Source organism: Aspergillus pseudonomiae (genome assembly GCF_009193645.1).
Source record: "Aspergillus pseudonomiae strain CBS 119388 unplaced genomic scaffold BDV37scaffold_84, whole genome shotgun sequence".
NCBI lineage: Eukaryota > Fungi > Ascomycota > Eurotiomycetes > Eurotiales > Aspergillaceae > Aspergillus > Aspergillus pseudonomiae.
In genome coordinates, this window is record NW_022476076.1 from 131,751 (window position 1) to 153,620 (window position 21,870).

At 48.6% G+C, this 21,870-nt stretch overlaps 9 protein-coding genes across 9 annotated transcripts; 5 read left to right on the forward strand and 4 right to left on the reverse strand.

Moving 5' to 3' along the window:
• Positions 1-996: 996 nt before the first annotated feature.
• On the forward strand, positions 997-1,669 carry BDV37DRAFT_286975 (EF-hand domain-containing protein; the record flags this gene model as incomplete). The annotated part of the gene is made up of 5 exons (XM_032088030.1): positions 997-1,152; positions 1,218-1,274; positions 1,348-1,363; positions 1,420-1,542; positions 1,596-1,669. 5 exons carry the CDS (start codon positions 997-999, stop codon positions 1,667-1,669), a joined length of 426 nt encoding a protein of 141 aa, XP_031937432.1.
• Positions 1,670-2,502: 833 nt separating this feature from the next.
• BDV37DRAFT_258659 (uncharacterized protein) lies at positions 2,503-3,469 on the forward strand. The gene has a single exon (XM_032083069.1). It carries the CDS (start codon positions 2,689-2,691, stop codon positions 3,283-3,285), a length of 597 nt encoding a protein of 198 aa, XP_031937433.1. The 5' UTR covers positions 2,503-2,688; the 3' UTR covers positions 3,286-3,469.
• A 227-nt stretch (positions 3,470-3,696) lies between these two features.
• On the forward strand, positions 3,697-6,808 carry BDV37DRAFT_213619 (uncharacterized protein). Its single transcript, XM_032080054.1, has 4 exons — positions 3,697-5,633; positions 5,685-6,137; positions 6,191-6,340; positions 6,392-6,808. Exons 1-4 carry the CDS (start codon positions 4,125-4,127, stop codon positions 6,467-6,469), a joined length of 2,190 nt encoding a protein of 729 aa, XP_031937434.1. The 5' UTR covers positions 3,697-4,124; the 3' UTR covers positions 6,470-6,808.
• A 3,131-nt stretch (positions 6,809-9,939) lies between these two features.
• Positions 9,940-10,443, reverse strand: BDV37DRAFT_286978 (uncharacterized protein; the record flags this gene model as incomplete). Its single annotated transcript, XM_032088031.1, has 3 exons — positions 9,940-9,959; positions 10,017-10,084; positions 10,142-10,443. The coding sequence occupies 3 exons, from the start codon at positions 10,441-10,443 to the stop codon at positions 9,940-9,942; spliced, it is 390 nt and encodes a 129-aa protein (XP_031937435.1).
• Positions 10,444-12,344: 1,901 nt separating this feature from the next.
• BDV37DRAFT_258662 (threonine/serine exporter family protein) lies at positions 12,345-14,763 on the reverse strand. The gene has a single exon (XM_032083070.1). The coding sequence runs from the start codon at positions 14,355-14,357 to the stop codon at positions 12,393-12,395; it is 1,965 nt and encodes a 654-aa protein (XP_031937436.1). The 5' UTR covers positions 14,358-14,763; the 3' UTR covers positions 12,345-12,392.
• Positions 14,764-15,026: 263 nt separating this feature from the next.
• On the reverse strand, positions 15,027-16,539 carry BDV37DRAFT_286980 (major facilitator superfamily domain-containing protein; the record flags this gene model as incomplete). Its single annotated transcript, XM_032088032.1, has 4 exons — positions 15,027-15,289; positions 15,361-15,454; positions 15,518-16,396; positions 16,447-16,539. 4 exons carry the CDS (start codon positions 16,537-16,539, stop codon positions 15,027-15,029), a joined length of 1,329 nt encoding a protein of 442 aa, XP_031937437.1.
• Positions 16,540-16,910: 371 nt separating this feature from the next.
• Positions 16,911-18,042, forward strand: BDV37DRAFT_213656 (MBL fold metallo-hydrolase). Its single transcript, XM_032080055.1, has 2 exons — positions 16,911-16,927; positions 17,015-18,042. The coding sequence occupies exon 2, from the start codon at positions 17,151-17,153 to the stop codon at positions 18,000-18,002; it is 852 nt and encodes a 283-aa protein (XP_031937438.1). The 5' UTR covers positions 16,911-16,927; positions 17,015-17,150; the 3' UTR covers positions 18,003-18,042.
• A 362-nt stretch (positions 18,043-18,404) lies between these two features.
• BDV37DRAFT_258669 (uncharacterized protein) lies at positions 18,405-19,892 on the reverse strand. The gene is made up of 3 exons (XM_032083071.1): positions 19,720-19,892; positions 19,192-19,666; positions 18,405-19,125 (listed from the first exon to the last, which is right to left on the reverse strand). Exons 1-3 carry the CDS (start codon positions 19,872-19,874, stop codon positions 18,559-18,561), a joined length of 1,197 nt encoding a protein of 398 aa, XP_031937439.1. The 5' UTR covers positions 19,875-19,892; the 3' UTR covers positions 18,405-18,558.
• A 168-nt stretch (positions 19,893-20,060) lies between these two features.
• Positions 20,061-20,912, forward strand: BDV37DRAFT_258670 (putative isochorismatase family hydrolase). The gene has a single exon (XM_032083072.1). It carries the CDS (start codon positions 20,188-20,190, stop codon positions 20,785-20,787), a length of 600 nt encoding a protein of 199 aa, XP_031937440.1. The 5' UTR covers positions 20,061-20,187; the 3' UTR covers positions 20,788-20,912.
• Positions 20,913-21,870: the final 958 nt, after the last annotated feature.

A 21,870-nucleotide genomic window follows, 5' to 3' on the forward strand; every position in this document is an offset into this window, starting at 1 on the left:
AATCCACCCATGGTACGAAGGACGGGCTGGTTAGTATGTGATCAGCTGTTAGACACCAACGCATGGTGCATTTGCCCACCATGTTGTATGCTGCACCTCGCATATTAAGCAATCTGAGCCATTCAACCTCCTGCAGGTCATTGCAACTATATGGGGCTTGAAATTGAGCGGGATGTATTTCCCGTGTCCATTGTTTCCCTTGTATTAGTGTTGACAATTTTATCCCTCCCAAGAACCAGTACAAGCATGATTCTATTATATACTGAAGACAATCCGTTCCCTTCATTCCACTTGGTCCATTTTACTTTGTGCTTTTTGCTCTATAGGTGCCTTGATGCAGTGACTAGCACTTTGGTGCAGCTACGTGGTCAAATCACACCCACTTGAGCCTATCGACTCTGCAAGTCTACGAGTCAAGTATGCACTCTAAACTCCAATACGGTCAGTAATTTGGAGCGCATGGTGGAAAAGATTTCCGCTTCTTCACGAAACAGCTTTGACATGGTAAAACGGGGATGAGGTTATGTTGGATGTCGCTGTTTATGGAGCAAAGCTGGCTAGCATAGAAATAATAAGAAAATATGACTTCGAGTTGCCGAGCAAATCTTTCCTATCCTTCGATCCCATCATAACGGATCCCACGTCGGTTCAGCAGCTGTGATCTCTGTGATCGGGATTTTGCAGTAGGAGTTGAACTCGAATTGTACAACTCATGCATCTGCACTTCATGCAGACATGCAGTTGCTCAGGCCGTGTGGGCAAATGCAGGCCATGCCGCGCAATTCTACCTCTTTCCACGACGCATACACTTGAGTAGGGCCATACTGCGAGGGTCCCAGGTCAAGGGAATGAATATTTAAGCGTGTCGTCGTGCCGGTGAATGGAAATTTTTCATTTCTTCAAACGATCATCTCCCATCACTAGCTCTAGCTTCCCTCGTTAGTCTTCAGTTATATCCCTTGTTCTTGAGCTGTTCAGCAAATTGCAGCCATAGTCATGTCGTGGTTCCACAGTGCCCAGGGGTCCGCCCGAAATGAGGGCTACCGTGATGGGAAGGCCGACGCGCTACGGGAACTCAAGAGTGAGCAGGCCAGAGAAATCAGCAATACTCGGCGGGCTTGTTTGGAAGAATTGCTGCAGGAGGATCCAGAGGTTAGAAGCCATTTAGGGACACGGATTCACTGACTGTTCAATCGATCCACTGACAAAGATTTCAGAACATTTATTACTCTTCGAACGATATTCGGTACATGCTCGCTCGTTTCTATCTTGCGGTAGGCTTAACCCTTCTCATAAACAACACTGGCCTTGTTGGAGATTACCAAGTTCCACAACCTCTTTGTCTAGGACCGTAATGGAGACGGTAAAATATAACTATCCAAAGGAATATACGAGATTGAACGCTGACCAAGCATCCAGGACGACTTACTTTCAAAGAACTATGCGATAGCTACAAGCCCAAGGATGAGGAAGCCAAAAAGAATCTCGAAGCCGTGTTTGAAGATATTGAGGTGACCGGGGACCAGAAAATTAGCCTTGCCAGTAAGTTGAACGGTATATTCACTGTCCGATGGCAATTGTAACCGGATGGATAGAGTTTTTTATCATAGGTCTTCTTGGAAGGGACGGCGAAGCTGGCTACAAGAATACCAAGAAGATTGACACGTAAATGGTTCCATATGTGGTGCCTTGCGAGGGATCAGACATACAAGGTATCTGTGGAAATTTAGATTCGTTCTCGCAATGTGATCACAACATGGGGAGGGCAAAGAGGATGAAAGTATAGAGAGGAAATAGCAACCCCTGGTCATCAAAGCTGGTATCACTATAGTGAAAGGAGTTTCTTCAATTGATACAAGGACTATATGCAACTCACCGGTTGTTCGTCAATGATATCCAATATTCACTTGCTGCCAAATCCAATCGCTCGTATTTGGTTGTGCTATGCCTTGAGGGCGTATTCTGGTAAAGAGCTGTTTACTATACACGGTCGAAGGGTATCTAAGTAGATCATTAACGAGATAATAATTTGCTGGATATTATAGCAAATTCAACTTATGCAAGACTGTACCTTGGTCTGGGATACAAGGTTCCTTGCTTCGACTTCCGTATCTCAACCCTGCCAGTGGCTACATTTAACTTCCTCCTCTCTTTACTCCAAAACTGGGCTTTCAATTATCCTGCATCATTCAACGTTACCAAACCTTGATTATGGAAGAGAGAACCAAATAAGAACACGGAATAGGCGATTGACTCTTACCGAAAGGCGACAGAAACCTACATGACTCTTCTCATTATCCCCTTCCATTTGGCTTGTTCAATCATCGATCTCTAAATTTCTATTCCAGTACTTCAATCATACTCGTATATCGGAAGTATCATATGAAAGCGAGCTTAGAAGAAGTGTTTGATTTTGTAAAGATCGGTTAATCAGCTTGTTACATGATGTCTTGCATTCCCATGCCATAAAAGATGGCTGCCCAAGGCAACCAGGCCGTCCAGGTAATGGCAAGGCATGTGATATCCTTGGTCAGGTGACAGGGTGTATTAAATGTAGGACAGGCGACTTGTCCTAAGTTCGACGGTTCAACCGGCCAAAAGACTGGGTATCGGGCCCGTTTAACTCAGGAGGAACACCTTAGTCTCTCTTGTCTCTTTCTCCTTTCGATATCAAACTCGCTCGGAGTCATGGCAGCCCCGATCGATCAAAAGGACACGCACTACCCCCGCCATTCGAACGATGTTATTTCGGTTTTCAATATTCTGAAACAATGGCTACCGTCCGAAATCGTCCTCGAGGTGTTAGATTACGCCGAATATTGGCTTCTATCTCGGATCTCTAGGGCAGACGAAATGCAATATGAGGAGAGGGACTGTCATGGGCAACCACCATATTTGACATCGGCACCCATTCAAGGCGAGCGGTACCCCGTGCGAAAGATCCAAATTACAATCTGGAGCCATGACCAGGGGTGGAGTAGTTATCCCCAGGATCATGGCTCCTTCAATAATTCTTGGACATGGTTTGACCTTAGCATCGCCAGGCCGCCGGGGAGAGATGATATCTCTAAAGATGCGAACTTGCGGCTGGCGACTAATGTGCACGCAAGCAAGAAAACCATGTGCCATGAGATTATCTACCATAGGGATCAGAACCTGCGGTGGGTTCGAAACCTTCAACCTGGCGATCGGATCTCTATCATTCCAAGGGCGTTGTACCCCGGCTGGCGGAACTTTGTGGAGAAGGCTTGCATCGAGATCTATACTACGCCGATTTTGACTTGACCATTCCAATTTATCGGTGCACAGGGGAGTACCATCATGCTGCCCAACGATCCAGGCGCTGCATCTAGAGACGCGACAATTTTCCTTCTGAAAATTTCTCAATGCTGACCAGAAAGTTGAGTACCACGATTCATAGGGAAGGCCAAGGGCTCTTTAACGCGTGTTTAGTTAATCTTAGTGTAGGACTCTGAAGAATAACCATTTTACTTATTCCGTATTAATTTGCTTTGTCCTATATCTCTTTGTTGATGACTTCTAAAGGTCTGCAGCCGACATCATAGGTGAGGACTTATAGTCAATCTGTTCGTCATAACCCACCAAGGTGAACGGGGAATAGCGTAAATTGAAACGTTGGAAAGGTGCCGAGAGGTACCAACAGACCACAACATGGGAATGAATCAGATTCCCCTAGCTTCATATAGCGCCGGACCATTGTTGTAAATTCTGATATTGTCTGCTTGACATACCATACCTGCCATGCAAATGTGCAAGGAAATCAATGTGAGCATTAACACAAGAGCCCATTCAAAGTGGTTCAAAGAGATCCCTCGTCTTGGTTCCATAGAGGGGTTTCAAATGGTGTCTTGGATATAACGGATAGGATGTTTGAAGATTAAGCACAACTCCCTGTAGCCCCTTACGGACGGAACCAGTTATCAATCTACTACAATGCTGCACTTCAAGAATGTATTGAGCTTGGAGGATGATAATGGGTTCTTGGCATCAACAGAGAGTCAACTGGCGGGTGCGGTTAATCATCAATCCCGAGAAAAATCTGAAACTTCGGTCACCACCGACATGAAATCATCGACCCAGATTGCTACATAAACAACCATACCATGGATCCAGAAATCCGGGATATGTTTGAGGCCCATAAGTACTGCCCTATATGTGGGGTGGTTCTTCTGTGCGAAGACCTGGAAGAAGCCCCCGACACTCGGCGCCCATGGTACGCCGAAGTACGTGCTGCGGCCAGAGAGGACTACTGTGACAATTTCATCACGGGTGTAGGTTTTCTTGACCCCCGTGAGAATCTTGTTGCTCCATTAGACGAAGAATTGGACTACCTGAACGCTTTGGAGCTGGAAGATGTGGAATTACTGCGAATGGAATCACATTTGCACGGCTTTGGTCTCCATGATTCATGCTGGATGCTACTGCAGGATCGTTTATGGCATACAATTGACTCGGAGGCAATTGCCCAGTCTCTGTATAATCAGTTTAGCTGCACCCCATCACCACTCCGATCTAGTCTCTCTTTCGGTCATGATTATGGGGGTGCTGAACGTTGGCAAAGAGCGTATGACGACGTGCCCATGCCGGAGGACATGCCACTGCTTTTGAAAGCGGATCCATACGCTATTCCACTACTGGAGAAGCTGGAGGAGAGCGCACCGGATGTGGGTGGCGGACGGGAATACAACTTGGAGTATCCTACGTCGTCTACCGATATCAATACCGGATACCTTAACTCCTTTGGCCGAATGTCTCTAGAACTGTTTCATGAAGTTGTATCGTACTTGTCGGTCCCTGAGCTCCTGAACTTAAAGTGTACATGCCGAGAGCTTGCACAGCGCGTGTTATTCTCCAGCCTACCACAATCCTTCTGGAAGAGGCAGTTTGCTCGAGGCAACGACATGGATTTCCTCTTCCCTGATCTGGAACAAAAACGGGATTGGTACCGTTTATATCGCGGCACAGCTTCTATCCTTCAGACCAACGATCAATCACCCGAAAGACTCTCCCTGCTGAACCGCAAGAGAATCCGTGTGCTCCTGGAACCAATAGCATGTGTAGTAGAAGCAGACATCAGACGATCGAACGAGCCTCGTGGCCGTCGGGCTAACTGTCTGGAGTTCAGGCCTGGGAATTGGCTGGTATCAGAGGGGTTGACCCAATGGCGTGCGGAAAACATCTACACGGCATACATCAGCGTGGAATTGGAAATTCTTCCACATGGATGCCGCGTACCTCGCTACCGGCTTAGCGCGTTCCCACATACCATGTTGCATGGTGGAGAAATCAAAATATCAACCGTACAACTAGGGGCACGGGTGTTCATTTCTGGCATCAGTCATCATTCTCCAGATGCACAAGTGACAACAGAACAGGCCGTCGGATATGGGGACTTGACCGACGAGATAACGATCAATGTGTCTCCCGGGAGCACATTCAATCAAATCGAAGTTGCCTTTTGCCCAGAAGGTCTTCGGGGGATACGCTTTCATTTCGGCGGAAACACTCTATCCGACTGGGTTGGGGATTCGAGTGATGAGAACATGAGCCATGGCGTCCTGCAAATCCCTCATTCGGCCAGCGGGATATATCATATCCTTGCTGGTACAGATGTAAGCTTTTTTTTTTCTATCAAAATCGATTCAATAGCTAACGAGTGCAAGCCATATAAACTAACCGCTATTGGAACCATTCATGACGAAGCACGGACTGACACGTCTGATAGTCCCTTTTGGCAGGATTATCCTCTCGATCTCACCTTGCCTGATTCATATTTGTGGCAATATAAACTATCCAGCTATGACAATCTACGGATTTATCAGTTCCAGCCGGACAACGCAGGGATACCCTATCGTCCATTGCTGAATATCGACTTCGGAGGGCCCGATGGCAAGTGGCTTGATTCACTTATCAGCATGGAGGTACATGTTTCATCTGAGTTCTCTCCGATCCTTGGAATGACATTCAACTACACTGATAAGACCTTGCGCTTTGGTACATGTACCTCTGGCGAGGCATTAACATTTTCGGTTGATGGGCCAGGGGGTGAACGCATCATCGACGTCGTAGGGAGGACAACTGGTCCTAGCGACTCCAGCACTATTTACGGCTTAAGGGTATAGGCATTCCTCCTCCCCCGATGCCCACACTCTATCTCTAACATTAGCAGGTCACTACAAACCTGAATCGAGAAATGGAGTTCCACCCTGGCAAACTACGCGACGGCTCCAGTAGCCCAGGTGTGCTCTCGGCAGATAGCCGATTCCTTGATGAGCGTCCTCAAGGAAGCGTTATTACTGGATTTGTGGCCACACAGCGCGTGAGTAGAATCATGGAATACTTAGTGTTATCAAGTACTTACAAACGACAGTGGGGCGAGGAGCACTTTATAGAGCTTGGTATACAAGTTCAATTGCTGGATGAGTCGGATGAAAGCAGGGGTGCATGATAGCCTTACTGAGATGTGGGTCTAGCTGATTGTATACAACTACAGTGTAAAACTATATGTCTGTTGGCGCACTGTGAAACCATGGCCTATGTATAGGAGCTGGCCAATGAATAGTTGTCCACCGAGCCAGGCAAACATGTGAACGTTGGCTTAGGCAAGAAGGCTGTGGCAGGTGTAATAAGATATTCAAGAAATGTCCCTGCTTCCCTCAGGCAGGAATTCAAACACTCTAGCTCGATCATCGGTCAATTCCCTGCGATCAGAAAAGATATAGGCATGGCAGTGTATCTCTATCGACAACAGACGTACCTCACTATAGTTGAGTAGATAGATGGCCATATATCTCTGTGTCTACTTGACCATAGATACTGTCTTTTGATTGCTTTCGCTCGTCTTTCATGGTCAGTAATAGGTCTAGTAATTCTCACAGCGGGTGGACATTTCGTGGGTAACATTTTCACCTGGGGTAAGATGATCGAAATTTGAAAACGTCAAATGGCTATGTTGAATGCTCTAATTAGCCTCGTACGACTACATCATGGATCGATATTCCCTGCACGGGGAGGGAGATAATAGTACCAGCAGCCATAATGTGATACCAGCCGACTGCAGAGTAGCGATGAGTATGCCGAGATATGCAGGAGGTGAGCTTTTTTCGGGCCTGGGAAGCATAAAATTTGCTTTTTTGTACCGGCAGAAGAATGTAAATGGAACGATTCTTCAGAGATCACCGGAGGCGGCGGAACCAGATCATAGTGCAATGCTGATAGTCGTTTGGGGTTCCACTATGGCACCAAGCTATCAATACAAACTTGAGAATAATTGCACTCCTGGTATGGCTGACACTGGATGGTCCATTGTTGGAGGGTGATCATTTCCGGATCGACACCAAGACTGCAGCCCTTACATATGACCCACCGATGGAACTATTTATCGATGAAGTTGAGTTTGCTAGTTAGTCTGGCAGGTGTACTGTATCACGTAGAACATATTTACAAGATATGCGCTGTTCCTACTACAGAATTTCCGTCATCCTCTGCTCGTGTCCTTGTCTGATTATCTCATTGAGCGTCAACAGTATGCATTTTTACGAACCAATGTTGCCAATTATCCCGCGGCCGAAGCCCATGAGAGTTCTTATATTGGGATTGCCACGGACAGGTACCACTTGTACGTCAGAAACCGAGTTAATTGTCACAAACCAAGTATCTAATGTCCAGGTCGTAGCTCTATACGCAGCTCTGAAATCTCTGGGGTTCAACACATACCACTACAACGAAATTGGCAAGAACAAAAACAATCAACACTTTCAGCTTTGGTTAGAGGCCCTACAAGCAAAGTATGATGGAATCGGTACGCCGTTTAAGGGAGAGGACTTCGATCGAATGCTTTGGAACTACGATGTAAGACCAGAATCTCCGCCTTCTACTTTCTCTTCCAAGCAACAGAAGACAAGATGACCTTCCACATCATACCCACTATTAGGATCTGGTACAGATGATATTAATCTATATCATTACCAGGCTGCCTCAGCGGACCCCTGCTGTTTTTTCGTTCAGGAAATGATCGCAGCATACCCAGACACCAAATTGATTCTGACAACGCGTCATCGTGATGCATGGTCCAGATCCATGCAGACCTTCCTCCTTGAAATCCTTTCTTGAAAGTCCTGGCCGGTGTTGAGTTTCTTTGATGATGAGTTCTCTGGACCATACTATCGATTCCTCGGTCAGACCATGTCTATTTTATCCAAGGGCCTCGTGCCCTACAGTCCATCGGCACAGCCGGCAATTCTAAAGTCTTTTGATGATCATAATGACTTCGTTCGCCACACCGTGCCGAAGGAGAGGCTTTTGGAATTCCATCCAAGTGACGGGTGGAGCCCATTATGCGAGTTCCTGGACCTGCCAGCCCCAAAGCAGGATTTCCCGTATTTGAACTCGGCCCAGGACGCTATGAAACAGGAGCAGGCGCAGTATTGGTCCAGATGGTCTTGGGTTGCTAAACGACTGAGTAAGAGGTGTGGCTTGGTATTATTAGCATTCATCGTGATGAAAGGGCCAGCTATTAGTTGGTAGTAACGGTAGCTGAGTATATTGCTTTTCGATGTCTGTCTTGATCGGTGATCGACGCAATGTAGTCCTACGCGGCGAGTGTATTGCCAGAAAAACAATGAGTGAGTCTGCACGACTCAGGGACAGTCGAACTGTGCACTGGGATGGGTTAGATTGTAAGTGAAGCTTTCTAAAGCCTGACCCTTTTGTGGTCCGGACCTACGATCGTATGTACCACTGCTTACATAGCATGAGAGTTGTTGTTATATCAATAGTATGCTCATCCCGTTGAACAGTCACTATATTCCTGCGAATGAAAATGCTGATCTGCTCTATGGTCTTCGAATTCCTTTGACCAACCTATATCATATTGCCTCTTCCGACGGACGCATTCGGGATAGTACATTCATCAGGGTCATGGTGATGATGTTGTCGGTAGAATGAATGCTAAGTAGTCGATCAGCCAGCGGTATTATTCAGCTAATATTTTGTATTGATCCCATATCGTGGGACACGATGTAAATACATGGATGGGTATTCTTATATCCTATGGTTATACTGTATCATGACAAGGGATCCCAACTGCTATGCAGCACCCGGGCAATCTTATGGTCCATTTATAAGGGTCTGCTTTGCCCTAGTGGATCGCCTGGTGGCATATTCGGCGGCATGTCCGCTCAAGGTACTTGTGGCCACACGAGGGGTATCCTTGCGAACGGCACCAACGGCTGTACGTTCGACTCAAGCGAACCGAATGTTCGTTCTTTGAATGCCCGAGGTTCAATCGATAGCCTTGCGGTCAGCCTGGCGCAGTCCGGCGCACTAACCCAGTCAGGTTCCAGTATCTGAATGACTGTTCCATGGTATAGAGCTCTTCAGGCAATGAGTGCGAAAGCGGAAGATATGTCAAATTTTCTTTTCGTGTTTTAGGTTTACTATACAGGATGTATATTTTTAGATTTCTTAAAATAAAAACCATGGTCGATTTCCAAAATCTACCGTAGCAATACCATGGCTCGATAACTACTTTCCACGGTACATATCTATGAGTGTAATGGAATAGTACATCAGTGGTAGAACTGGAAAATATATTGAAACTAAGCCTCTTCAAACCGTGGTTCGACCATCCAGTTTGGGCTTTCCGTGCTTCACTACTAGAATCAAAGTATACAGCCAGTACTGTTTCTTCAACCCTATGACCTCGCGCTAGGTATTTACACTGGGTACCGACTACGGGGATACGTGCTTCACTGGTCTGAAGAAATGGCAAATGATTCATCAACTCTCAAGCTGGACCATGTATGTACATGAGGAAATCCATGGTCCCTAATGAAGCAATCCTTGTGTCCAACTGTCATTTCCAGTTATATCATTCCAAAGCGCCTGCCATCCGTCCCAAGAGTGCAATATATCATCCTAACAGGCGGGAAGTGGGCCTAACAGAATAATATCAGTCTCTGTTCCCCCATTATTTCCGGTTAAGATCAACTCACCGCTCCATCCGATATACGCAGCGTTCGCCATCGCAACCCAGTAGCCATTCGTCAACTTGGCCCAGCCCCTAGTGGCAATGTGATTAGCTCTGCCCCCTATGTCCTGTCTACCGAGATAAACTTACTTGTCACCATTGACTGGTGTAGTGTTGGACCGAGTGTAGCAGACCAGGCTGAGCTTAGTGCCCTTGGCATATTGACCAACGGCGGTGCAGGTGGTCCGGGGACAAGTCCGGTAGCGGAGCCCATCGGCCTTGACATATCCGCTGACAGCTCGCTTCTCCAGGTCTCGCTCTTCGAGGTTCAAGGCAGGAATATCTGATCCAGTGTAAAAGGTCGGGGCGGCATCTGCGGCGTCCTCGGGCATTGCTGCGCTGAAGGCCGTCGCGGGCAAGAGGGTGGCAAGAGCAATAAGAGAGAACTTCATCTTGCTACTGTGACAAGGTAATGGCTGGATAAGTGTGTGGAATTTGAGACTATGGCTGCTGAACGGAACTCGATGGGAGGATGTAGGGTGGCTTTATATGCTACGATTACCATGCCCATGGTTTATTCAACGCTGAGCCACCATCTGATAGTCGCAGATGCATGCCGTCATTAAACCTGTCGGAGCGTATGATCAAGCAGCAAGGGTCTATACGAGATAGAAGAAGAGGCTATATTGATTCCCCTCGTATCACCATCATTGCTGTCCAACACTAAACTCAATAGAGTTATCCGTATTTTCCCTATACGGCCTTGGCAGATTTGAATCTTCTTGATTTCAGTGCAGAGAGAGTATAATCCTGTCAGTGCACCCCGCGAGAATATAATTGGGCGGTTAAAGTAGATCTTTGCAGATCCGGGACGAGCCTGATCTTCCTCCCAGATTAGTTTGGGGCGTGCGCTGCAGAACCTCGTATTATTCTAGTAGATCAGGCAATATACCACGACTGGGCATGAGGCGAAAGGGGCAATACGATATTCATCCACCTCTCAAATAGCGTCGTCCCTACCAAGAATACTTCGTTGGTATATTAGTGTGCTTGGCAATAGCTGGTTCCGTCGGTCTAGGGAGTAACATCGTATTCGGCGTGTCTAACTGGAAGAAATCTCTCCGGTACAAGTTAGAGTTTCCTCACTTCCAAATGCATGACAGGCTATCATGCGGCGCCTCAGCTGCAGCACCGATGCTGTATCTGCCTGGTAGCGAAGAATGTCCTTGTGCAGTCCAGTGCATTGTTGAAAAAAAGTCACTTGGGAAGCTACCTGCTACTTGGGATCCATTGAACCTCTCTCCGCTCCCCCTTGCTGCATTCTAAGCTGCAACCGAGCGATGTAACCCAAGGGGCCGAGCCCTCTGGTAGCGTGAACATTTGGTCGAACTGGGTGTGATACCATCTGCAGAATGTATAAACATTACAAGAGGTTCTAGCGTTCGAGCGGAGCCGTCTCCCATCGGCGTACATGCATTGACCCTTCGGACTTGAGGAAAGGCCCAGCTTGTGGGCCTTCGAGTTGCCTCTCCTGAGTTTTGATGCCTCGGACGAGCTCCATGCGGGGTCCATGCAGTAGGTAAGATCGAGTAAAACATTGTTGGAGGTCAGTCATTGAAGGAATTTCATATTGTCAAGAACGCGCATTAGAGAAATTCACTCTCCCCCAACGTACGCTGAGGAAGCTTTTTCAGGTATTTTCCAGTCTAGAGTATGAACGTGGAGGTATACCAAGGGATATGTTACTTGTCGGGGGGAAGATACTTCCAGACAAGAACAGTAGTTGATGTGTGATGGGAGTGAGACAACCAAGAAGAAAAAAGAAAAGACTCGGCCCGAGCCGTGGATCGAACGCGGGACCTCTCACAAGTATGCCTGGGTTATCAGGAAACGTTCTCCTGGCAACGGCCGCCTGCTAAAGGCCCCAGCTTCTCATGGAAGGCATGGAGAGAACCTTTCACAGTTTCTACATGGTTAGTTCATGGTCAGAAGTGTATCATTCGATGAACAGTGAGCAGTGGAGTTCTTCGAGAGTCGGTTACTTTCGTGGTATACTGGTGGATTTGAAGTATTAATGGATCAAGTTCCGAAGTTCCACGGAGCTGTACGCGGATCCTGGATATATATATATGTTGGTTCTTGGGTCAAGCATAGCCCGTTGCTCAAAGTGTTTTCACATAACATGGACATAATCTCCCTAATTTAAAAACTGCATGGGGAGATACCCTCGTATTTTCATGTGTACTCTAAGAGGAAAGTAGGGGGGGAAGAGGGGGAGGGACAGAGGGATATACGACAAAAATACTGATCAAATAGCTCGCCAACAGAAACGACCAAGTGTGTATAAGTCAAAAATAATACTAAATACTGAATAGATTTCTTCACTATATTACAACCAATTTCAAAGATTGAACAGTCCGCTTCGCTGTTTGCCGCGGGGATACACGACCAAGGCCGAAAAAAACAAACCCACGGTGATACCCAGGGCGGTTTGAACCATACTGAGGCCCAGACCGTACAAGGACTGTTGTACGGCCGTGTTGGAGCCGGACGCTTTAGCAACCGTATTATTTTTGACCGACTCAGCATAGGCCAACCCCGACATGATCGATCCGCTCGTGGCCAGACCTGACGAGACCAGGGTGAACATACCTGGCACAATCGCCGCCGCCGCATGCCCATGCCACAGGCGCGAATACAGGTTGGCCAGCAGACCAATGGCAAACGCAGAAATAGTACTCGCCAGTCGACTATCCAACGCCTGGCTGAAATAGTTCGCGACGTACCCGCTCACACCCAAGAAAACCGTGACCGGGAGTTGCTTCCACCGCGCCTGGTTGAGCACCGCGGCGACGGCACAGTAAATCGCGACGAAGACAAAGTGCTGAATGTATTCGTTACCATAGATCGAGAGACTCGCCGACGGGCAAGAGGACTCCGTGGTGGCATTGCTGTCGAGGAGACCATAGATCGTGATGCCCACCGTGATTCCGTATCCCAAAAAGAGGGAGTAGATGATCGTATAAACTAAGCGGATCGAGCCAGCCACGATCTGGTGCGACTGCAGCTCAAGACTGCTGCACAGAACGGAGAACCCCGGCAGGATCAGCGCGATCGAGGACTGGGTCAGAGCAGAGAAACAGAACACCGGCTCACCCCCGACGCGAATGCTACCAAACGCACGTGCCAAGAACGACATCAGGATAGCAACGCTGACCTCGAAGACGTTGGAATAGACGGGTGACGCCGGGGCGAGGACGTTCTGCATGAACCCGAGCAGGCAGCCGAGGACAAAGATAATCGGCATATCGATCGGCCGCGCGTCAAAGGCCCAGGGCCCGACGGCCACACTGGCTAAACCGGAGAGAAAGATCAAGCTCCACGCGCTATGGTAGCGACTTTTACGTTCCATGAGCTGGTTGAGTTCGCTGATGGCCTGTTCGACGCTGACTCGGTCATGGACCACGTTTTTATAGATGTTGTGCGTGCGTGCGAGACGTCCCAGCTCCAACCCCTGCACGACCGAAATCATGTGCACTTCGGCGGTCCTGGTGAGCGGATCGTCGAAGGAGACGATCATGCACCCTGGTAAGTACATGAACTGGCCCTGGATCTCAAGCACGTTGGCTGTCATCCGCATGTATTCTTCCAAACGATGGGTTGGCGCGCCGTATTTCATCATTGCACGGCACAGCAGCATGATGTATCGTTGGCGGGTCAAAATCGCCGCGATATGTTTCGTTAATCGAATCTGTTTCATAGGTCGTTTGCCCTTCAACCGATCTCCTTCTTCATCTTCATACCACTTTTGCTTCCGACGTTTCTTGTTATTGGCTCTCGACGGGGAAGGTTCGTCTTCGGAGGCGACCGTGGAAATACTGGCTTGACTAACATTTCGACGATGACCCTGATCCATTTGATGCTGCAGGAGGTAGGAGAACACGCCGCGATTGACATCACGGTCATCGGGCACGTCGGCATCCTCTGGAAGCTTCCCGCCGACGCCCAATTTCCGGACTAGAAAGCGAGCTTCGGAGACCAACGTATTCTGTAGCTTCGACTGGTACGAGTCCGGGGGGACTTGCCCGTCCGGCATCATATCCAGCAGGCGCACATCCTCCGTCGCCCCGTACTGTTCGGGATGAGCAGCCGCATCCAGAGCATCCCCTCCATCCGCTGGACGACCGAGGCGGGTGGCAAGTCGTGCTCCGGATTCTCGAAGCGCACGGAAAGGATTGAGTAAAGAGTTCATGAGGGACGGTGCAGAGGAACGGCGGGGACCAGGGATGTTATCGTCGTCACCCGGGTCATTACTGGCGTGCGATGCATGATAACGCTCGTTTGAATCGTAGGGGATCTGCGACATCCTGTACAGCGGCTGCCACCATGATCGGAGGGTTAACACCGGGCCGAAGCGTCAAAGTTAAGTCGGGGGAGATGAGGGAGGGAAACTCACCGTCACGAGGCCTCCCACATTCTTCTCGTAGAAAGGTATTTGAAAGATTTAGGGGGGAAGAAAAAAAGTGCCCGTATGGGGAATAGGAAAATTGAGAAATAAACCATCGTGGAGGTGACGTCGGCTCATTCGGGACGAGAAGGAGTTTCAGCCATTGCGGAGTTTTACTGAGTCTGGGGCAAGAATCCGGTCCAGTGGTGAAGATTCGGTTGGGTGACTGGTGGAGCAGAGAGAGCGAGAATGACTGGTGACTCGGAGCCGCAGACAGGAAGCTTGTCTTGTTTTGTTTCTGCCCTCCACATGTGGCTGGTCCAGGTCCAGAGGGTCAAGTCGCTAACAATAATACTTTTGTTGACGATGGGGATCTCGGTTTTTATTACGTGATCGCCCGCGTAATTACCGCGGCTGTCCTGCGATCATGCGATTGCCGATTGGTGGCCCAGGCGCCTGGAACCACGGGAGGCGCCAGGCACAAAAAGATTCCATGGACATTGATATGATCGCGACTTTCTTCCGATTAAATACTCCTGAGTACTAAGTTACGAAACGATACCACCGTCAATTTTTCTATATTCCAACTCATACTTTCTCCCAGGTCCCAAAAGGAGAGGGCCGACTGGAGAGACTACACTCGTCATGGGTAAATTCCGAACCTCGACAATCTCCCGCAGACACTGGCGTCGATTCTCTTGCCTCTGACGACTTCTTTTGGGATATCTTCCAGCCTCGCAGAAGCAGTGTGCATAGAGATGCACCGATATACATGAAACCGGTAAACAGTTGTGTGTGTAGAAACTCGTCCTTGCCAGACGTGCGAAGTTCAAGGCCGATTGCTTCCCCAACTGTCCAACAGATTAGAACCAGACTTGCAGAAGCGACGGGAAATGGAGTGAAATCAAAGCGGGGAACATACAGGTCGCAGGAACCGAACAAACAAGCCACATGATCGTTAAGAATGACTGAAGGTCATCTAATCCAACCACTTCTGCCCCCAGTGGCCCAACCGCCTGGAGTTCCATCAGCCATGGACATCGGTGAGCTAGGCAACGGCGAGATCAAGAGCGACTTACCGTCCAGAACGTCCCAAAGAGGATTCCTGCAAACAAAGCAAAGCAAATGAGCGCTGTGTATGTTTTGGCGAACACCCAGAGCAGTAAACAGAGCAACCCGCTGGTAAACGTGGCAAAGGTGGTCATGTTGATGCGTCCAAAAACGTCACTAAAATAGCCCACCGCAGGTCGACCGAGAATCTGGCCCACGTTCATCACAGCGGTTACGATCGATCCTTCACTGGCGGACAAACCGATGGATCGTGAGTAGGTAGCAAGCGAATACCAGATGACCATGAATCCCATTACGCTGAAAAAGCTCCAGCCAATGAACAGCCAGGTTTCGTATTTCTTGCAGAGGCCGAGGCGAAGAATTGACTTGTTCCTTTCTGATCGGGGTTCTGCAGTGCGATCCCGTAAGAGGAGTACACAGATGGTATTGACAACGAATTGGATAATGGCCAGAATCCGATACGACCAACCACTGCCGAACCGGTCCAGCATCGCGTGGGTTGCCAGTGAGTATATTAGCCCTCCAGTACCGGTACCTGCCGTTGTAATACCTGCAGCCAAGCTTCGTTTCCTGCTGAACCATTGTGGAATAATAAAGGTGGTCGATAGATACTGTAAGCCGAGACCCCATCCAAAGCAGACGCCTTGACTTAGGTAGAGTTGCCAGATCCTGGTGCTCCAGGACGCTCCCAGGAGGGCTGCCGTCTCAAGGAGCACACCGAGAGCCATAGTTATCCTGAGGCCGAAGCGACGATGGATCATGGTAATCAAAGGGGATATAACGAGTGCCTGCGATGCGGACAGTCCGCCAACCAACGCGAAGTCCAGACTGGTACCGCCAGAGATTCTAGAGTTTGAGATGAAGTCTTCCAAGAAGACACCATAGCTCTGCGATGGTTAATTTGGAGCTGCAGGGTTTAGAGGGTAGGCCGCCATACCGATAAGATTCCCCAATGGTGGGCATTATTCCAGAATACAGCTAGGACGATAGTCCAGGCGTATCCTCCATCAACTGTACTTGAATGACTCATGTTTCAGCCCGATGATGCTCAGGCTTGGTGGAGCAAAAGGTCGTGAATCGTGGATGGATGCACAGGGGCTGGGATGACCGATCCTAGATGAGCAGCCCGACGGAAAAGAATAGAAGGGGAAAAATGGAAATTAAATGGACCTAAGCAAAATAAAGAAACAGACGGGTCGCTAATATATCCGCACGGTAATACTCAGGGCTTTCTGATTTTCTCCCTTCTTATGGAGACTTGCAAAACATATCGAAGCAAAGAGCATTCGTTAAAGTGGAACCGGCACCCAATCGCCTTCAGATGAGAAATCCCTGGAAAAAAGGCAGCAGAAGAGAATACCTGTCATTGTAAACTGAGTAATCACAAACGAGACATTCGTAAGAATGAACAATCTCCGGTGGGTATGATGATGGATTTGACTATGTCTCAAAATCGTTATAAATTGTTTGCAAGTTACTAATGCTCCGGTGGGAGTGATAACTAGGAGAACAATATCGACAAGGATAGATGTGTCTCTCCGCTAGATTTTGGATATTTAAGAGACCAAATACCATGCCTCCGATCTCATCTACATTCTTCGTTTGGCTCAAGCTTCAATCTACTTCTGCAGATCATTCACCATGGCATCTTCGTTTAAGAGCGTTGTTAGCATCACGCACGTTACCACCGCCACTGCCATCATCAACATTGACGGCATCAACTTCCTCACTGATCCGGTGTTCTGCCCTGCTGGATCACAATATATCTATGACGGCTGGGCAAAGGCCCCAAACCTCAAGGATTATGGCTTTGAAGGCCGCCCGCCTGCGGGTGTCCTCCGAAGCATTGAAGGTCCGGCATTGCAACTTCACGACCTCCCTCCGATCGACGCGGTCCTGCTAAGCCACGAGGATCATGTGGACAACCTGGATCCCTTGGGCCGCCAGCTTCTGGACGGTCGCAAGGTCTTCACAACTCCCGACGGAGCACATACTCTACAACCCCGACCAGGAGTAGTCGGTCTTCGCCCATGGGAAACCGTTGCCGCCACGATTGGAGGCAAGGAGTTTCGCATTACGGGAACCCCGTGCAAGCACTTCCCAGGAGGCGAGGTGACTGGCTTCATCTTGGAGTCGGAATCCTTTGGTTTCAATGCCGCTGGCCTCCCCAACGTTGTGTATTTCTCCGGAGACACCGTGTATATCGACGAATTCGAGAAGATCAAAGACAAGTGGAACATATCCGTTGCAGTTCTCAATCTTGGAAACGCCCTTTTCTCCCACCCAAATGGCATCATTCAAATCACGTTTGACGGAAAGCAAGCGGCTCGTTTCATGCGTGTGACTGGTGCCCAGACTATGGTGCCGATCCATTTCGAGTCCTGGGAGCATTTCACCGAGCACCGGGACGATCTTCTCAAGGTGTTTGAGAAGGAAGGGGTGGCTGACCTCGTCCGCTGGCTCACTCCAGGCGTGGACACTCGGATTATTTAGCTCACTATTCCTCGTCAGTATTAGCTACAGGGACTGTGGCCGTGTCAGTGGCGTGTGGGATTATCTTTGGTGTTTGATACTGTGTATTCGTATATAGAGGAACTGTCGACAATTTCAAGATGTTTTTGTTTCAAGATGACCTCACTACGGATTCTTCAGCTCTACTCGTAGGCGTAAGTGACTAATTAGGCATGGATTCATTCAATATGTATTTGGTAGCCTTGACTTTAGGAGTGAGTTGTTGGTGATACACGGGCTATCAGTAAGTCTTAATGTCTACCGAAGTCGCATCGAGCCGAATTATGCCTCGGTAGACCACCGTTGTTATAGCTTCAGTAGCGTGTAACTGTTATATTGGACATTTTTATACTCATGCCAAGTCACAGGAGTATTGCCAGTCGTCCACTTTCTGTGAAGTGACTTGAATCATCTGGTAGGCGAATGCTATTTCATAAGCACCCCCGGTGGACATCCGTCCTTGTTGACTCTTTCCTTTCTTTATTTAATTGGCATCATAAGTGCAGCCCTTACATAGAATCTATATATGCAATAGAAATCAAACCCAATTGAATCCGGGATCAACATCATCCAGCCAACCCCCACTTTCAGATATTAATTTAATTTCTCGACCGTCCGGATTCATGCCTCTGGAGGTTTGAGCCAGCAAAGTGGAAAGTTCTGGATTGGACTTCGCCTCCCATAAATGATTGCTATCTGGGGCTGGGAACCGTAGGTCCGAGAGGCACAGTAACTGGGAGTTACTGTCTCCATCTGGTTCACCTTGGCGAGCGCTCCGGCACCTGTTACATACCTTATACAGAGCTAGGCCCAGGCGCTTTATCTCTTCTACTCCGACCCATATACAGGTAACATCGTCGATATCGTGATAACGGCCTACCATTGCCGGGTAAAAGAACACATTGTGTCTCAGACAGGTCTGTACCAGGGCGGTTAGTATCCTCCGGTCTGACAGGGGAAGCTGGATAGTCAAGTCAAGTGAGTGAGAGTAGTGTGGGGCCGACAGAAGAGAGAATATCAGATAAAGGAGGACGCCCTGATAGGTGGCAATCGGCCAAGCTGACGCTGGTCTTGGTTCCTGGTTACTTAAACCCTGCCAGGTTGGCTGTATTGTTTTGCTGACTGTTAGTTCTCCTTAACCATAGCATGAGAGAGAAGGGAAAAGAGCTACCTGTTGCTGCCGAATACACGTGCCCAGTTTCCTGTGTAAATCCAGTGCGGACCTCCGGCAGGTATCCTTCCCAGACACCCACATGCCGATCATCACCACAGCATACAGCAGGAGGTTTGGTTCGTGCGAAGCACCGAAAGTGGCGCGATGAAGAAACGGCCACCGGGGATGGAAGCGAGCAAAGTAGAGTTGGATATAGTGGTCAATCTGCTCTCGAGGATCATTTTGATTGTTCTCTGCTCGTTCCAGATCAATGGCGTCATCGAGACAAGCGTGTGCATTTGGCGTATCTGGCTGAGGAGCAACTCGATCCTCAAAGATGCAACGATGTCCCTTTTCTCGACATTGCTTGCAGGGGTTGCCCCCTCGACACCGAACTTTGCCTACGCGACAGGAACGGCATGCGCGAGTCGCACGAGAGCTTTGTAGTTCTTCCTCTTCGTGGTCTCGCCGTATGTGTCGGCGGAGAGTGTCGCTGTGATAGTCAGTCGGTGTCGTATAATCGGAAATGTTGCAGAGTAACACCACCTGCGGGAGAAACTGCGATCACAGAAGGGACAACTCGCTGTTCGAGTGCCGGAGTGCTGGCTCTCGTGTCGAGTTCGATGTTCTTGGCGCCGGTAACTGGCGCTACAACCTTGATGGCGACAATAGAAGCGGGTTGTGCCGCTCGCAGGCATCATGGACACGGAGACTGTAACAGACTAAGGAATTTAGTCGGTGGATAGAAGAACAAGATTGACGATAGCGGATATTAAATCCCACCGGAGCGGAGCCCACCGGAAGCCCACCGGCATCCCACCGCAGCGGGATCCCGACAACCCCACCGTCGATTACAGATCCATTTCTAGGTCAATGTAATGATGCTGATGGACCACCAATCGACCACAGACCAGACACTCACCTACTTAAACCTGTGTTACTCATTCTAACAGACCAAAATTATTCTAATCATCATAAAATCGCTTTCTCTAAGACAACGTCACTAGTTCAGCCATGGCTTCCAATGCTCAATCCTTCCGCCAAACCATTGGCATTCCTCCTTCCACGGCGTCTGTCAAAGACTCCACTCTGATTATTGTCGATGCGCAAAATGAATACGCCTCGGGCCAGCTGAAGGTCGAAAATGTGGCCGAAAGCCGCAAAGTTATCGCCGACTTACTGTCTCGGTACCGGAATGGTGGCAATGGCTCCAATATCGTCCACGTGGTCCATGAAGTGCCGGCCGGTGCCCCCGTCTTTACTCCGGGAACTGCGTTAGCGCAAGAGTTCGAGGAGCTGGCACCAAGGGCCGGTGAGAAGATCGTCACGAAGAACTTCCCGAGCTCTTTCGCGCAGACCGATCTCCACGAGTACCTGGGCGGCTTGGGAGACCTGGGGAAGAAGATTGTGCTCGTCGGGTATATGGCACACGTGTGTATTTCCACCACCGCCAGGGCTGGCAGTGAATTGGGCTACGATGTGATTGTTGTGAAGGATGCCGTGGGTGATCGTCATATTCCTGGGGTTGAAGCCGAGCAGTTGGTGGCGGTGGTTCTCAACGAGTTGGCCGATGCTTTCGGGACTGTTGTTTCCGCGGAGGAGATTAGCTCGTAGGCTCTTCTCGTCAGACGATTCTTGTGTCTAGTTGAAATACGACGTTTAGATTGCTATTCCTATTCTCTAGTTCTGCTAGTGATGAAGGTGGTCAATAAGGTGGTCGCTCATTTGATGGCGTTTAAAGGTGGTTTTGTAAGACGTATGAATAGAAGCTGTATCTATCGCATGGTTGATGAAGGTAGCAGGCATTGAAGCACCCCTGTGCGCCCAATCTCCCCGGAAAGAAAAGAAACCTCTGTAGATCACCACCCGTTCTATGCTTTTCATCCCGCCCATTCAATTTGAGCCAGCTTGAAGGACCCCGCGATGAGACAATGTGGGTCTCTCTTGAATCCATATACCACTAGCCTCTCGAGGGACACCTCATGCTTTGAAATTATGGCATCGTAAACACAACCTAATGGGGAAATTCCACATGGTCACTGCCACGGATTGTGTCCGCTTCTCTCCTGGGACCACAGATGAGCACGCCACCCGGTGGGAGACACTGCCAACATTAAAACAGGATACATGGGGGCTAACTAGTACCTACCGTCGGCGATGAGGCAAGTAATTTGGCATTTGGATAATATGACCCACTACTGAAGATTTTGCGCATGCCCCCGGTATCTGCATGATTAGAATATAGTCAATGGGCATGATTACTCAGTTCACCAACCAATCGGACTGTTATGAGAGTTGGTTGACTTGAATATGTCTCAAGGGATCCATAACATCAAGGCGAACCAGGACTTGATGTTAGACACTAGCTAATCCCCTCGAGGTTGCGTTTCTTGTTGGGATGATCCAGTGTATGTGGATTGTATCGTACAATAGCTATATCACTATCTAAGAGGTTACCAGAAAAGAAAAAAACAAAAAAAAAAAAAAAAAAAAAAAAAAAAAAAAAAAAAAAAAAAAAAAAAAAAAAAAAAAAAAAAAAAAAAAAAAAGGAAAAACCGATGGAAAGAACGAGAGCCAGAGAGACAATGAAAAGGATCAAAGTTAATCTATCGCCGATTTTGTGGGGAGCAGAATTCCACTATATTCGCCGAATCCTTCACAGTACAAACTTTAATTACGAGGTTAGGATCGTCGTGG

Coding starts and splice junctions, on each gene's coding strand:
- BDV37DRAFT_213619 (XM_032080054.1), top strand. CDS start 4,125: ATGGATCCAGAAATCCGGGATATGTTTGAGGCCCATAAGTACTGCCCT. Junction 5,634..5,684: donor ATATCCTTGCTGGTACAGAT/GTAAGCTTTTTT, acceptor AACGAGTGCAAG/CCATATAAACTAACCGCTAT. Junction 6,138..6,190: donor GCACTATTTACGGCTTAAGG/GTATAGGCATTC, acceptor TAACATTAGCAG/GTCACTACAAACCTGAATCG.
- BDV37DRAFT_258669 (XM_032083071.1), bottom strand. CDS start 19,874: ATGATGCCTGCGAGCGGCACAACCCGCTTCTATTGTCGCCATCAAGGT. Junction 19,667..19,719: donor GATCGCAGTTTCTCCCGCAG/GTGGTGTTACTC, acceptor TGACTATCACAG/CGACACTCTCCGCCGACACA. Junction 19,126..19,191: donor CGTGTATTCGGCAGCAACAG/GTAGCTCTTTTC, acceptor AAAACAATACAG/CCAACCTGGCAGGGTTTAAG.
- BDV37DRAFT_258662 (XM_032083070.1), bottom strand. CDS start 14,357: ATGTCGCAGATCCCCTACGATTCAAACGAGCGTTATCATGCATCGCAC.
- BDV37DRAFT_258659 (XM_032083069.1), top strand. CDS start 2,689: ATGGCAGCCCCGATCGATCAAAAGGACACGCACTACCCCCGCCATTCG.
- BDV37DRAFT_258670 (XM_032083072.1), top strand. CDS start 20,188: ATGGCTTCCAATGCTCAATCCTTCCGCCAAACCATTGGCATTCCTCCT.
- BDV37DRAFT_213656 (XM_032080055.1), top strand. CDS start 17,151: ATGGCATCTTCGTTTAAGAGCGTTGTTAGCATCACGCACGTTACCACC.